Below are 15,093 nucleotides of genomic sequence, written 5' to 3'. Positions count from 1 at the left end.
GCAATGTGCTTGTCATTTTATGTATTTTTAATATATATTTAAAGCTGCAGTCCGGCATTTTTCCTCTTTGTCGCCATCTCTGTTCGAAATCTGCAATTGCAGTCATTCGCGGAATTATCAACTTTACGTGGGTTGTAGTTCAACACCCTCGACACGGCACAGCGCGGATGAACACTATGTTTGAGGAGAGTGTGCAGCTGTCAGTCACCGCGCCGATGTGGATATTGTCATTCAGAATCACAGATTATTCTTTTTGGAAGTATGACCAACATAAGAATTTTCACCGGGAAACGTCATCTGAACTAGTAAGAAACATTCACTTTTGTTCTGGTTCTGACATTGCAGTAAATCGCGCTGATTAAATCTAACAATTGCTTATAAGTTATCATTTCACGCAAAACCGTGCAAAGTAGCTATACTATGTTCTCAAATTGTTAATGTTAACAACGTCAGCGAGCATTGCGTGACTACATCATGTAATGTCCTTCCGATATTATCCTTGTTTTCGCATGGGTCCGGTTGCCGTCTCTTTTTTTCTGTAGCCACTCCGAAGTCCGAACGAAGTCTTTTGCATGTTACAGCGGGTGAGTCTCTAGTTGTCACTGATGATGATCGTCGTTTGAACCTTTCTGGATCCGCCATCAAATTGATAAGTTTAATTATATCAAGTGCTGTGAGAAAAGGCTGTAAATCTCTACCTCCAACATCCTCACACGCAGGGGCGGATCTAGAAAAATATTTATGGGGTGGCAAGAGGGGGGCAGGAATTTTTGAGGGGTGGCAACATGGCAGACCTATATGTACTTAATTTAATTTGTGAGTACAGGGCTGGACTGGGACAAAAAATCGGCCCGGGCATTTTGGCCCAGACTGGCCCACTACATATAATCATAAACACAACCGAATGTATACCAACTCCTATAAAAACCACTGAGTTAGAGTTAATAGATGAAATAACTACTAAGTTGAACTATACTCCACAGTGATGAATCCTAAAACAAGCTATAAGCTGCATTGGGATAGCAATACCGTTTTTTCCCATAGGATTTTGGTAAATCTGTGGTGAGTGCAGAGTGCACCTCTGTCCCTCTAGGGGGGTTCGGGGGCATGCTCCCCCGTAAGAAAATTTTGTGCTTTTTAATGTTAAATTCATCAATCTGGTGCACTTTGAGAGTTCAAAATAAAGAGCTCCAACCCATATGCAGTGTGCAAATTGAACAAAGAAAAACTCAAAACTCTTTTTAGTTGTGATAGTGTCTGTCTACATTACACTACTATATAATAATAGTTATAATATTATGGCCAGTCCAGCCCTGTGCTGTGTGAGTATAAAGGCAGGGGTGCGTTTAACTTTTGGAGCCAAGGTGTGCCGACCTTTTTCCCTTTTTTATATATAGGCTATTATTTTGTTGAGCACCCAACAAGAATCAATTTATAGAATCAATTATATCATTTAAATACTTCTAAGATCCATATTACTATCACACGAGCCAATGGCAATTAAATGCACGGATGCATAACGTTAGTCAGATTAATGAATGAAATACAACTGTTCACGAACAGAAGATTGTATTGGACTCATGCTGCATACATACGCAATGACAATTATGCCTACTGTAAATATAGAGTTACAACTACGATTAGAGTTGTTAAATAAAATACCCTGTGAACATTCACACGTTTTCTTTATGATAGGCTAAAATTTATCTCCATAAATATTAAATAATATTTTCTTAATTCTGCGCATGTATTTTTACTTACTTACATCAATTGCTCGATCAATATTATTATCACATATTTTACATTTATATTTTTAACTGTACACAAACAACTTAATATAGCTAAGTTTGTGTATATTTTACACGTAGTAAAATACTGTAGGCTACTGCTTATAAACACCAGACAGATAATGATATATGAAACAGATGTTCTTTACTCATCTCACTTGCACAAAATAAATGCAGTAATATAAAGCATAGAAACGCACAGGTGAAATACACTGAAAATGATATGCATTTAAAAATTTGGTCGGGTTGAAAACTTATCTCTCTGGTAACGGAACTCGGTCGCTGTTGTCTCTTGCTCTCGCTGTCTCCCGCTCTCGCGGTCAGATCACCGCGGACGTTTTCGCCGGAAGTATTTGCCCACACAATAAAGTACGAACGTCAACGGTCGTCATATTATGCACGGAGCGAATTCACTGCAGTCGGACATTGGAGATTCGCGTTCGTAAATTGTCAAATTGGCCATAACTTTTAATTCGTTGCTGCCAACTGGGGTGGCAGCAGGGGTGGCAAGGCTTTCTTTTAGGGTGGCATTTGCCACCCTATGCCACCCCGGTAGATCCGCCCCTGCTCACACGCAATATAGCTTATACTAGCCGAGACTCCTTCTTTATGTGTACAGATGTGTGTGTACAGATGTGTGTGTACAGATGTGACGTAATCACGCAAAGACATGCTCGAATCTCCCGCGGAAATCCACCAGTACCACTAAAATTAAAAACATTATTACAAGCTTACCGTTTTGCATCGAGCTAAGGCAAGCAGATAGTTTTGAACACTGGCTGGTTATGTATTTTATCAAATATGTATTTTGGATAATTTTTAACCCAAAAAAAAGCTACGGACAGCAGCTTTAATGAATTAATTAATATATATTTTAAAAAACATTTCTATTTAGCTTTCATATTCCAGTTTTAGCATTTTAGTAGACTTTTTTCGAACACTTCACACAAATTTTTTTTTTTTTAAGTTTAAGCTTTTACCTCATATTTATATTTTATATTCCTACCAGCTATATTTCAATTGACCAAAACATTTCAAAATAGTTTTAGCTAACCTTTAACAACACACAGAGTGTTTCGTCAATATCGTGACCAGGTGTTGCCAAGACTCAAAAATGACAAAAAGTAAATTAAACTTAATAAGCTGTTTGGTTAAAAAAGGACATGTTAAATTGATCAAAAGTGACAGTAAAGACTTGTTACAAATGTTTTCAGCTGTTCTTCATCAAACAATATGGAAATAACATATAACAGAATGATTTCTGAAGGATCATGTGACACTGAAGACTGGAGTAAAGATGAAAATCCAGCTTTGATCACAGGACTAAATTACATTTGAACATATATTCAAGTAGAAAAGTTATTTTAAATTGTAATAATATTTCATAATATAACAGTTTTTACTGTATTTTTTATCAAGCACTTCTTTCAAAAACATTAAACAATCTTACCAACCCCAAACATTTGAACAGTAGAGAATATACTTTGATTTCATACTGTTTCCTTCTGTTTTATCTGGAAGAAGGGTTTAGGGGGGAAAAAAACATGCGTTTTCTTTTGTTGGCTGAAGTATTCCTTTAATAAAAGCATAACCAAAACTCTCAGCACTCAAACCCAGAAGTGGTTGAAATCAGTTCTCGTATGTGTCTTGTTTTTAAATTCATATTTTGGTGCGCTCTGCAATTAATCATCCTACAATAACAGCTTCCAAAACATCCCCTTGTCTTTTATTCCTCCGTTCTTTTCATTCTCTCTGTTTTTATGTTTTTCATCATCAGACTTTGACATGGCTGTCGGGACGCGCTGGTATTTAGGTCTCATCAGGCACTGATCTAAAGAAAAGCCTCAGAAATGATTTTTTTTTCCCGTTCGACACAGACTTTAATCGCGTTTCAATCCCACTTTGATTCCTTTCGAGTTCAAACCCAAGACAAAAGAAATGTTCAGTGAAACGCTCCCCTCTTCAAACCATCTACACGACCACATCGGTCTGAATTATACACTGTGTGTATTCAGTGAAGTCATGTCTCTAATGGGTAAATACAACACTAATATCCAATTATCCATTTCTTTATCCTAATTAGTCTTTGTAAACAAATCTCTTTTCAATTCTGACAGAAAGTAGTATGCAGAATACATACTGTTTGACAGTCAGATCAAATAATCACAGGTCATGTCTAGAATATTGCACTGTTTAAAGTTGACCTATTATGCCCTTGTCTTGATTATGTTTTTGTGCTCTACTAGAACAGGTTTTCCTGCTTGAATGTTGATTATTTTCCTCATATTCTCCATTGTTGTGGCTCCTCTCTTCCCAGTCTGTCAGTAACGCTCTGTTTAGTTCCTGTCACTATGAAGCCCCTCCTTCTGAAAAGCATACTGTGCTCTGATTGGTCGGCTGGATCGGTGTGTTGTGATTGGTCAAGCGCTTCGAGCGTGTTTGGGAAATGTCCCGCCCCTTACCATAACCGCCAGTTTCAACCATAGACAGTAAAAAAAACCATAGATGTCACCCGTAGTGTGTCTGAAGAGCATTTTTGAAGCCCAAAGTGGGCGGAGCCGGCCGTCGCCATCTTGGCAGCGCGTCAATCACGGATAACCGAAAATGGGCAAAGAGGCGGATTAGCTGAGGTGACGTGACGCTAACAGACAGCAGACAAACGGCTAGAAGTGACATCAGCGGCAATCCACCTGTCACTCAAGTGGCCACGCCCTTAATTATGCAGAACTTTAAGGCTTAATATAATTTAAATGGATGAGTTATAAAAAACATTCACCCCCCTCACAGTCGTCACGAAGGGCACAATTAACTATATAGACCAAAATCACTTTTTGTACCAGAATGTAAACATACTTTTTTCTGCTGTAAAGTTGGGCATTTTAACATGGGGGTCTATGGGACTGACTCTCTTTTGGAGCCGGTCTCTAGTGGCCAGTTGATGAATTGCAGTTCACGTCACTTCCGTGTCGGATTCAAGAGAGAGAGATCAGAAGGCTGCACTTTCGCCCGTTAATTTTCCGTTGCCGAACCAATCAAATACCTTAATTATCAAACACACAACAAGCAAAACGCGGAGCCTGACAAGCTATGGCCCACATGTTTCATTCTCTACACACCTTAAACGAAACGCTAAACCGAGTTGAGAGTGAGAGTTCCTCCACTCTTAGTTAATTGGCTGTCAGATGGAGGGACGCGGTGGCCTTTGGCAAAGAGTCTGCGAGACGGGATCCACATCTATCTGTCCTTTTCCCACTGTCCTCCGCCACTCTCGCAGGAGGGAAGAAGCGCCGAGGTCACTGTCAAAAGTCCTGGATGAAGGTGATTAAAGCGTTCGGCCGCCCGTGAGCCGCTCGCTTCCTGACGGCTGACAGAACTGAGGAAAGGCATTTCAGCGAGACAGGACAGCTTTTATTGAGTGGACACCTAATTCAACTACAAACCCTTTTAACAAAACGGTCTAGCGACGGGAAATTATTTTCCGTGAACTGGTTCTTTTAGATGAACAAGTGCAAAAAAAACGTTCCACTAGTTTGTTTACATAATCACGCTAATGACGTCACATATACACAATGCTATCATTAAACAGGGTTCGTACAGATACTGTAAAAAGTAATTCAGGGATTTTCAAGCACTACTGTTTTTGGTTTTCAAGGACTACAATCTGAGATCTCACTTATCAAACAATATCTTTAGTATTTTTTAAGGATTTTTAAAACTCAAATTACAGATATAAGGAATCCAAAATACAACTTACAACGTATTTAATAATATATATTAAATACAAAGTTTATAAGGACTAGTATTGTTCAATAAATACTATTTTATATTATAAAGTTGGCGTACTTCGTATTATCAGACAGGCTGCAGTGTTAAATTTGCGTGAAAATATTGTATTTTTTAGTTTTTTCGAAAAAATATATTGCATTTTAAGTATAGTAAAGCACTTTTTAAGTACCTCTTCATAAACATGGCTGTTTTCAAGGGTTTTCCAGGACTTAAATGTCACAAAGTCAAATTCAAGTAGTACTTTAAGCACCTTGTACGAACCCTGATTAAAGCACCCAATAGTAATGTGAAACATGGGTGTATAAAGCGTTTTATATGTCAACTCACCTTTCATATAAACCACTGATTTCACTAGTTCACTAAAAGAACCGGTTCAAATGAACAATTTGTTCAGGAACCGGACATCAGTTGCTTCGTTGTGTTAGAGAGTGCTCACCCGTACATCTCAAATAGGATTATTATAGCAACATACGGTGGATTGATAACACGCTCCAGCTCAGGGTAACACCAGAAGCCAAACAAATGAGCTGAATTTCAATGTCCTCAGAGGAAGCAAACCACCAGATGTCTCTGTGAGCATGTAAACATGGGCTTCAGAGTCTGAACGTGACGTTTATACCTCAATAAACAACGGCCTGACATCTTTAGTTGTTTCCCTCTCAACTGAATAAAGGTCTGAAAGTGGTATATGTGTGAAGAATGGTCATATTTCACCCCCAAAACCAAGAGAGGTTCATAAGAGTCTTGCATTATTGCATTTATGTAAAAAGTTCAATCATCTGAACAAATCAATCAGTCATTATTCAGGACTTTTTAGATGTGCATCTAGGAATTGTCTTACTAAATAAACAATATATCTACCTAAAGTGACATACATTTGAAAGTTTGAGGTCATTGTGACTTTTTTTCTAAAGAAATTTTAATAATTTTATTCAGCAAGGATGCATTAAATTGATCAAAAGTGACAGTAAAGACAAAAACTGTTACAAAACATTACCATTTTAAATTCTCTGTTTATTTTAACTGATTGTTTAAAGAATCCTGAAAAATTCCGATTTTTACTAAAATATTATAATAGCAACATTGATAATAATAATAATCAGAAATGTTTCTTGAGCAGCAATTAAGCATATCAGAATGATTTCTGAAGACTGGGACACTGGAGACTAGAAATTTAGCTTTGCCATCACATAAATGAATAAAAAAAAAAAAAACAGATATTTTAATTTGTAAAAATATTTTACTGTATTTTGATCAAATAAGTGCAGCCTTGATGAGCAGAAGAGACTTCTTTCAAAAACATTAAACAAACTTTAGAGATTCCAAACTTTTGAATGGTAGTGTGTGTGTGTGTGTGTGTGTGTGTGTGTGTGTTTTAAAACCTTTTATGCTCATCCTGGTGTTTGCACCCAGGATTTCTTATGCAATATTCCAATAGAATATGTGCATAAAACCCAACTATATATCTTCTTATATAGTAAGATATATACACTTTTTTAAATCTTTTGCCAGTAAACAACCATCTAGCAACTCACACACGCACGAACGAACGAATGCACGCACGCACGCATCCACACGCACAAACAAACAAACACATGCACACACACACACGCAAACACCCACACAAAGAAACACATGCACACACAAACACACACACACACACACCTAGCAACAAGCATGCAGGCGCACACACACACACACACACACACACACACACGCACACAAACACAAACACATGCACACATACACAAACAAACACATGCACACACAAACACAAACACACACGAGAGACACACACACACACACACCTAGCAACAAGCATGCAGGCGCACACACACACACACACGTGCACACACACACGCAAACACACACACACAAACACACACACAACCAAACACATGCACACACAAACACAGATGAGACACACACACACACACCTAGCAACAAGCACGCAGGCACACACACATACATTCAAACTTGCACACACACACACACACACACCTAGCAACAAGCACGCAGACACACACACATTCAAACTTGCACGCACACACACACACACACACACACACACACACACACCAGAAATTCAGATCATTTGTAAATGACTTTCCACACTTTTATCAGACACAAAAGTGCACCTCTCACCTTCCTGCAGGTACATGACGGACTGCGAGTAGTTCTGCAGAGCGTGGTGTGTGCGTCCCAGGCTGCTGTAGGCCAGAGTTTTGGCCACCAGGTCGTTGGTCTGAGCGGCGACGCTCAGATGCTGTTCCTGATACACCACGGCACGCTCGAAATTACCCAGAGACTCGTAGGTGAGTCCCAGGTTCCCGTAGGCCCGGGCCTGACAGCTGGAGCTGCCGGTCTCCTCTGCGATCTGCAGGTCCAGCTGGTGAAACTGCAGAGCCGTGTCGTGCTCACCCATCAGCTGGTACACAGCGCCCAGCCCACAGCTGGCGTCCCCCTCCAGCAGCCGGTCCTGTGTGTCGCGGGCGATGGCGAGCTGCCGCTCCAGGCATGAGATGGCTTGCTCGTAGTTCCCCAGCTGGCTGTGCAAACTGCCCAGCTCTCCATACGCCTGAGCCTTTCCTCCACACTCTCCCAGCTCATGAGCCACAACCAGCCGCTTCTCAAAACACACCAGAGACTGCTGGAGGTTCCCCATCGCCCTGAGACACACACACAACACACGTGACACACATATAGGAAAAAACTGATCCAAAATACTTAGATGAAACTGAAAAATTGGATTGGTTAAGCCACATTGTAAGTAAATAAATAAATAAATAAATGTAATATAATGTATAATAATTTGTTTGTGTGTGTGTACACACACATATATATATATATATATATAAAATTTAAATAATATATATTTTTTACAAATTTTACACAAATAAAAGTAGATCCAAAATACTGAAAAACTATTTGCTGAGACACACATTCTAATACATACACAATGTATATATAATGCAATTTAAATGAATTGTTTTAAAAAATAACCTCAACAGCAATACGATAAAAGATGACGATATCTAATCAGCAATTATTAATACTAACTAACTATACAGTGCATATATAATGCAATTAAAAAAATTGCTGTAAAAAATAACATCAAGAGCAATACAACAAAAGATGACAAAATAATATTATAAAATAATTATTAACACTAATAATTTCAATAAAATTACTGTTATTATTAAAATATATTTGATCTCATAGTGAATTTTACACTTAGTAAGAATGAGATCCAAAATCTCTGATTGGATAAGCCACACTGTAAATAAATACATACATAAAAAATACATAAATGTAAATAAATACATAATTAAAAAACTATCTAACTGATGTCACCGACGTGCATATTTCATCCAATTAGATCTTAGTGCTTTTCGTTTGGTTAAAAAAGCAGGACTTTTTTATTAGCTCACAGGCTTCATTAGCTCACAGTGTGTCGTCTGCTGCCAGACTGCTATAATCAAATAAGAATAAGTGTAAAACAAATTTCAATTCGACTGTCAAATTCCAGAATGTTTACATGCTGATAACGTTTTGAGATTCATGCATTCCTTTTAATATAAACCTCCTCGCATGAAGCAGAATCTCGAAACACGGTACTATCAGTCTAGTTTAATGGTGCTAAAATACTGCATGTGAGGGAATCACGAGGGACCGCACGCTTAGATCGATACGAGCTATTTGAGCAACACACGGGTGGCATTGCAGCGCCATTGCAACTTCATTTAGAAAGAGAAATATATAGTCCATATACACTCTCATCCATCGGGAGAGCGAGTTCGAAAAGCAGTTCGGTACCGACTCTCTGTGGAATAACAAAACCGGGCTTAATTCATACAGGCCGGGGACTCGCTCACTACTTAGGTAGCATAAAAGCAATGCATCATTACCCCTTGTTGTCCTGTCACTTGAAATTACAGCAACATCAGTCTCGTTGAAAGGCCCTGCCTCATTTCAATATAAATGAAACAAATAGCTTTTAACGCGAGCCTCTAATGAGGTTCTTGTTGGATTGTTCTGTGCTATCTGAGGTAAAGCTCCTCTCCGCTGAGGGGAGTCCAAGCGCATTGTCACAGCTGACAGTGTAATTTACCTTCCCGTTGGACTGTGGGAAGGATGGGGGTTTGGGTTTGGACGAGGTTTGCTCATTTCTGGGCCCGGTGTGAGTTCTCTCCCCACAATCCGCAGTGTCGAGCTTTTGACAGGCCCCTGCAGCAAACCATTCATCATATTTCCATGCCCATGTATACGTGCGGGGAGTTTAGGTAAGCAGAATCCACAAGGGTTTGTGACGGGAGCTGGAACGCTTATAGGGCTGATTGGATAGTAATTAAAATGGACGTGTGGCGGATCACACCGAGGATGCTGGGTAGACGCATACATATAGCTGTGCACATAACTCGCATTTTGAGAGATCAAGCCAAAAATATCTTAGAATCAGAGTTTTCAATACTCTTTTTTTTTGGGGGGGTTCCTAGAAGGGGGGTTCCTAGAACGATTCCTAGAAGTCACTTAAAAATGTGTGAGTGCTATTATTATCATATATATACATATATATATACAGTGCTGGTCAGAATTATTTGCCCCCTTGGTAAATATGATCAAAGATGGCTGTAAAAAATAAATCTGCATTGTTTATCCTTTTGATATTTTATTTAAAAAAAAAAAAGCAAAAATTGAACTTTTTATTGAAGTAAAAGAATTGAAAGTGTGGAGAAAATCACATTATGAAATACATTTTTCTCCAAAACACGTTGGGAACAATTATTTACCCCCTTTTTATTAAATACTTTTTGCAACCTCCTTTTCCCAAGAGACCAGCTGTGAGTCTTCTCCTGTAATGCCGGATGAGTTTGGAGAACACCTGACCTGAGATCAGAGAGCATTCCTCCATACAGACTCTCTCCAGATCCATGTTGTGCTTCTCCTCTTCAGTTCAGCCACTCTTCTTCTACAGGGTTCAGGGACGGGACTGGGACGGCCATTGCAGATGCTGGTTTTGTGCTCAGTGACACATTTTTGTGTTGATTTTGATGTTTGTTTTTGGATCACTGTCCTGATGAAGATCCACACACGGCCCGTTATAAGATTTCTAGCGCAGGCTGTCAGGTTTTGATTTTTTATCTGTTGGTATTTGATCGAATCCATGATGCCGTGTATCTGAACAAGATGTCCAGGACCTCTGGGAGAAAATTAGGCCCACAGCATTAAAGATACAGCAGAGTATTTCATTTTACACATCTTTTTATCCCTGTATGAACCAAACCCATCTTAAGTGTTTGCTGCCAAAAAAGCTACTTTTTGTTTCATCTGCCCATAAAACCCGTCCCTGAACCCTGTAGAAGAAGAGTGGCTGAACTGAAGAGGAGAAGCACAACATGGATCTGGGAATCTGCAGGATCTGGAGAGAGTCTGTATGGAGGAATGCTCTCTGATCTCAGGTCAGGTGTTCTCCAAACTCATCCGGCATTACAGGAGAAGACTCACAGCTGGTCTCTTGGGAAAAGGAGGTTGCAAAAAGTATTTAATAAAAGGGGGCAAATAATTGTTCCCAACGTGTTTTGGAGAAAAACATTTATTTCATAATGTGAATTTCTCCACACTTTCAATTCTTTTACTTCAATGAAAGGTTGGATTTTTGCACATTTTTTTAATAAAATATCAAAAGGATAAACAATGCAGATTTATTTTTTACAGCCATCTTTGATCATATTTACCAAGGGGGCAAATAATTCTGACCAGCACTATATATGAAGAGTTTGGTTCCAAAACGCGATAAACGCCATTTAAAAAAAAATTAGTTACTCCAAAAATCAGTATTGTATCTGGTTGGTATTGAAAAGTCAATGTTTAATTTTAAGTAAAATGCGATATCCGCCGTGTTATTCTGTCATGTTTTCTCCCTTTCTTTCCAAACCGCGACAAACGCCAGTCTTCCTTCTCTGCAGAATCCGCTCTCAACCAATCACAACGCACCATTCCACGCAATGTAAACAGTAACGGCAGCGCCTTAAATACACCCGGCTTCCTAGTTTTTCTCATCTATTTTGTACTTTTCGATCAACAAACAAACAAAAAAATGAGTAATTTGACGGCATTGATGAACCTGTGGTTGTTTCTGCGGTGGGTAAGACATGTAAGGCATCGAAATCGAATCATTTACATGAGGAGATTAAGAAGATGAGGCACTCGGGAGGAGGAAAAATGTTTTCAATCTTCTTTACAGTTCTTAATAAAAATATTATACTAATAAACTTACATTGTTGTGTATTTTCAACAATTTCAATATGAAAAAAAAAACTTTTATAACTTTTAAAAATTCTCCGTTTTTATAATAAATCTTTGAAAATCAAAACCTGGATTAATTTTTTGTTTTGTTATTATGACCTACAAATGCTATGTGAAAGTTTGAAACAGAAAATAGTGGTTTTCATCTTTCCACTTTCTTGGTAAAGAAAACACATTTTTACTCAAATTAATCTAAATGGATTTATTGCGTTTTGGAACCAAACTCGTCATATATATATATATAAAAAAAAGTGTAACTTTGCGTTTCATACACCACAAAAAATCCTAATGCAAGGATGAAAGCGAATTATAAAAGATATATAACATTATGAAATCATTAGCTGAAAACATTATATTATATAAAATTTTTACTTGCATGTATTTGTATTTGGGCTGCAATATGTATTTTGTTTTCTGATGTCGATTCACTGAATTCAGATTCAAACTCATGATTCAAAACTCTGATTCAAAGATTTCTTTGCATTATCTCTCAAAAATATAAACGAGTCTCCATGTACCTTTTTAAATTTTAAAATCTACAAAAATATTTAAGTAAATGTTGCTGTTTATCACATGCAGCATGGATTTCTGTGAACATTTTTGAGAGATCAAGCAAACAAATCCTAGAAGTAATTTCACTTGAAGTCATTTAAAATTTATGAATAGTATTTTTTCACATATGAAATAAGCTATTTTACTAAAAGAAGCTTGATATCAGCTCATAAAACAATAATTCTATTGTAGAAGACAAAATGTATCATGTAACCGTTTTATAAAGTACATGTCCATACACCACAATAAATCCTTGTGTCAAGAGTGAATTATAAAAAACATAAGACTAGGAGCAGCTAAAACAACAATCGATTGAAAACTCTGATTCAAAGATGTGCTTGCGTTATCTCTCAAAAAGTTTAGAATCTCCATGTGACTTTTTTAAAATACTAAAATGCTAAATATTTTTTAATTAAATGTTGCTGTTTATCAAATGCCACAAAGACTTGTGTGAAAATTTGTTGATGGATCAAACTAATCTTTTAATCAGAATGTCACAGAAACAATCTGAACTCCAACTTTGCTTGTTTGCGAGATGCTATTAATATTAAAACATATTCACAAGTCATAAGTCATAAGGAATGGCCAAATAAGAGGAGCATTAATATAACGTGACACTTTTAAAAGATTAATTCAGAATATACTGTAAATATTTGATATTGTCCTGCCTGAATGGCAAGCTCGTAACATATCTACTAAGTTCTTATGCAAATGCAAAAAAAAGTACTAACAAAGATATGATATACATGTATTTTTCAAGATTAATCCAAAGTCTACAAGTGAAGATTTTGAGAGATTCTGCTGTTGACACACTTCTAACATGTGTGTGTTAGTAGCACAGAAAGCTTTTATGCTGTATGCATCCCGGTGTAGATCTGCATGTTAGCATGCATGGTGAAGGTGGGGTCGTGCTCTGATACAAAAAACAATGCCATTTTCAACCTGATGCATGTTGTGAGAGCGTTCTGTGACCTCATGGTGTCAGTCCACATGCCCTCCTGATACAGTAAGTGCCTCTCTTAGATTAAAGCCACTGAAATAACAAGCAGCCTGTTGCATCATCATTCACACGAGACTCCACAGCTCGAACATGCTGATGAATCACACACACAACATTACAAAAGTAATCTGGTCTGTCTAATATGCGTGTCTAAAGCATATTACATTGCAGTTCTGTATGACTAGTATGCAGGGGCGTAGGAGCAATTTTGAACCTGGGGGGGACAGTAAATGCTAGGGCGGGGGTGGGGGGGGGGTATAAATATAAAAATATATATTTTTTATATATAAGGCACTTAAATGCTAATTTCTAAAGACTTATGGGAACAGACTGTTTTACTTAGTTTGTTTCTAAGCAGTGATTAAATTGGGATTTATTTAGGTGGGCTGTCCCTAGGGGGGTCCGGGGGTATGCTCCCCCGGGAATTTTTTTTGAAAAATAAACCATTAAATGGCACTTTCTGGAGAGTTTTGTGCAAAGAAATTGAGAAAATGAGTCTTACATGATATGTGAAAAACTGCAAGGTTAAGAGCATATACTTTGCATTGTTGTAGTATCAACAGGTATTAGGACATTTAGCATTTACATTACTGTTAATCAGTCATGTACTGATTAACTAAAAATTAAAAATTCAAATAAATGGTTGATTTAATTTCCATTAACCACCTAGCTTACCCCCCAAGGATAGATTGAAAAATAAAATCAATCTATCCTTGTGGAAAGGTTCCTTGGTAGCTAAAAGTATAGCAAGTCTTATATTTCTGTAATTCACACAGATCAAACACAAATATGCTGCCTGAATAGATTGCTAGTTTATTTTGAGTAGCCAGCTAGCAGTTCTCTTGGCAGTTTGCTGATAATCCGGTGTCTGAAGTAAAATGCTCGAAACATCTCCTGAGAAAAATCACATGGCCAACCTAGTCATGGTTATTTAATTTAGATTTAGTCTTATTTTCCTTACCTTGTCATTCAAGGCCAGGGCACTTTATGTACATTTCTGGAACTTTTGCACGCTTCCACATCCCGCGCAACTAGGATCTCCCAGGAACACTCATTTTATATTGCTGCGTACATTTATCCGTGTCACCTAGATGCGCGTGCGCGAGCGGTGCGCGATCATGGTCGACTGACAACGAGATTAGCAGCTGAAGAGTTCGGCCGTTTTTAAAAAATTGAATTATGTATTTAAAAGTTGCCGAATGGATTCATTTGGAGACTCCGAAATCGGCAGAGATAGGCATGCAATGCAAAACAAAATCTTACATTGGGAAATAGTGGGGGGGACAAAACTTCGATTTTGAAATGTGGGGGGGACATGTCCCCCCCACGTATAATGGCTCCTACGCCCCTGCTAGTATGACTATATGTATTTATAGTGGTGTCAAATGGTATTTAGACACTTGAAGGAATAGTTATGTAATAATTACTGTCATAATTTTGAGAAAAACAGTTCTTGAAAATATCTTCTTTTGAGTTCCACAAAGTCAAGTTTTGAATGGCATATGGGTGAGTAAACCATGACAGCATTGTCATTTTTGGGTGAACTATCTCTTTAAATCACCTTAAAACAAAATATCAAACCAAGTGCAGTTTCACTAAAAGATGTTTGCTAGGTTTGAAATTTTATCATGAAACAATACATGTCTTGTTGAAGACAAAAAG

General features: G+C 37.8%; 1 protein-coding gene across 3 annotated transcripts in view; it reads right to left on the bottom strand.

The window, feature by feature from the left end:
• ttc28 (tetratricopeptide repeat domain 28) overlaps positions 1–15,093 on the bottom strand; it is a 238,544-nt gene that overhangs the window by 55,083 nt on the left and 168,368 nt on the right. For all 3 annotated transcript variants that reach the window (XM_056263134.1, XM_056263135.1, XM_056263136.1), the window contains one exon: positions 7,719–8,242. In XM_056263134.1, the coding sequence (XP_056119109.1) occupies positions 7,719–8,242 (524 nt within the window). The remainder of the gene's footprint in view (positions 1–7,718; positions 8,243–15,093) is intronic.

Source organism: Rhinichthys klamathensis, unplaced genomic scaffold, assembly GCF_029890125.1.
Source record: "Rhinichthys klamathensis goyatoka isolate OS25496 unplaced genomic scaffold, OSU_Roscu_1.1 h1tg000200l_1, whole genome shotgun sequence".
Classification (NCBI taxonomy): domain Eukaryota; kingdom Metazoa; phylum Chordata; class Actinopteri; order Cypriniformes; family Leuciscidae; genus Rhinichthys; species Rhinichthys klamathensis.
This window is presented reverse-complemented; position numbering and strand designations above follow the sequence as displayed.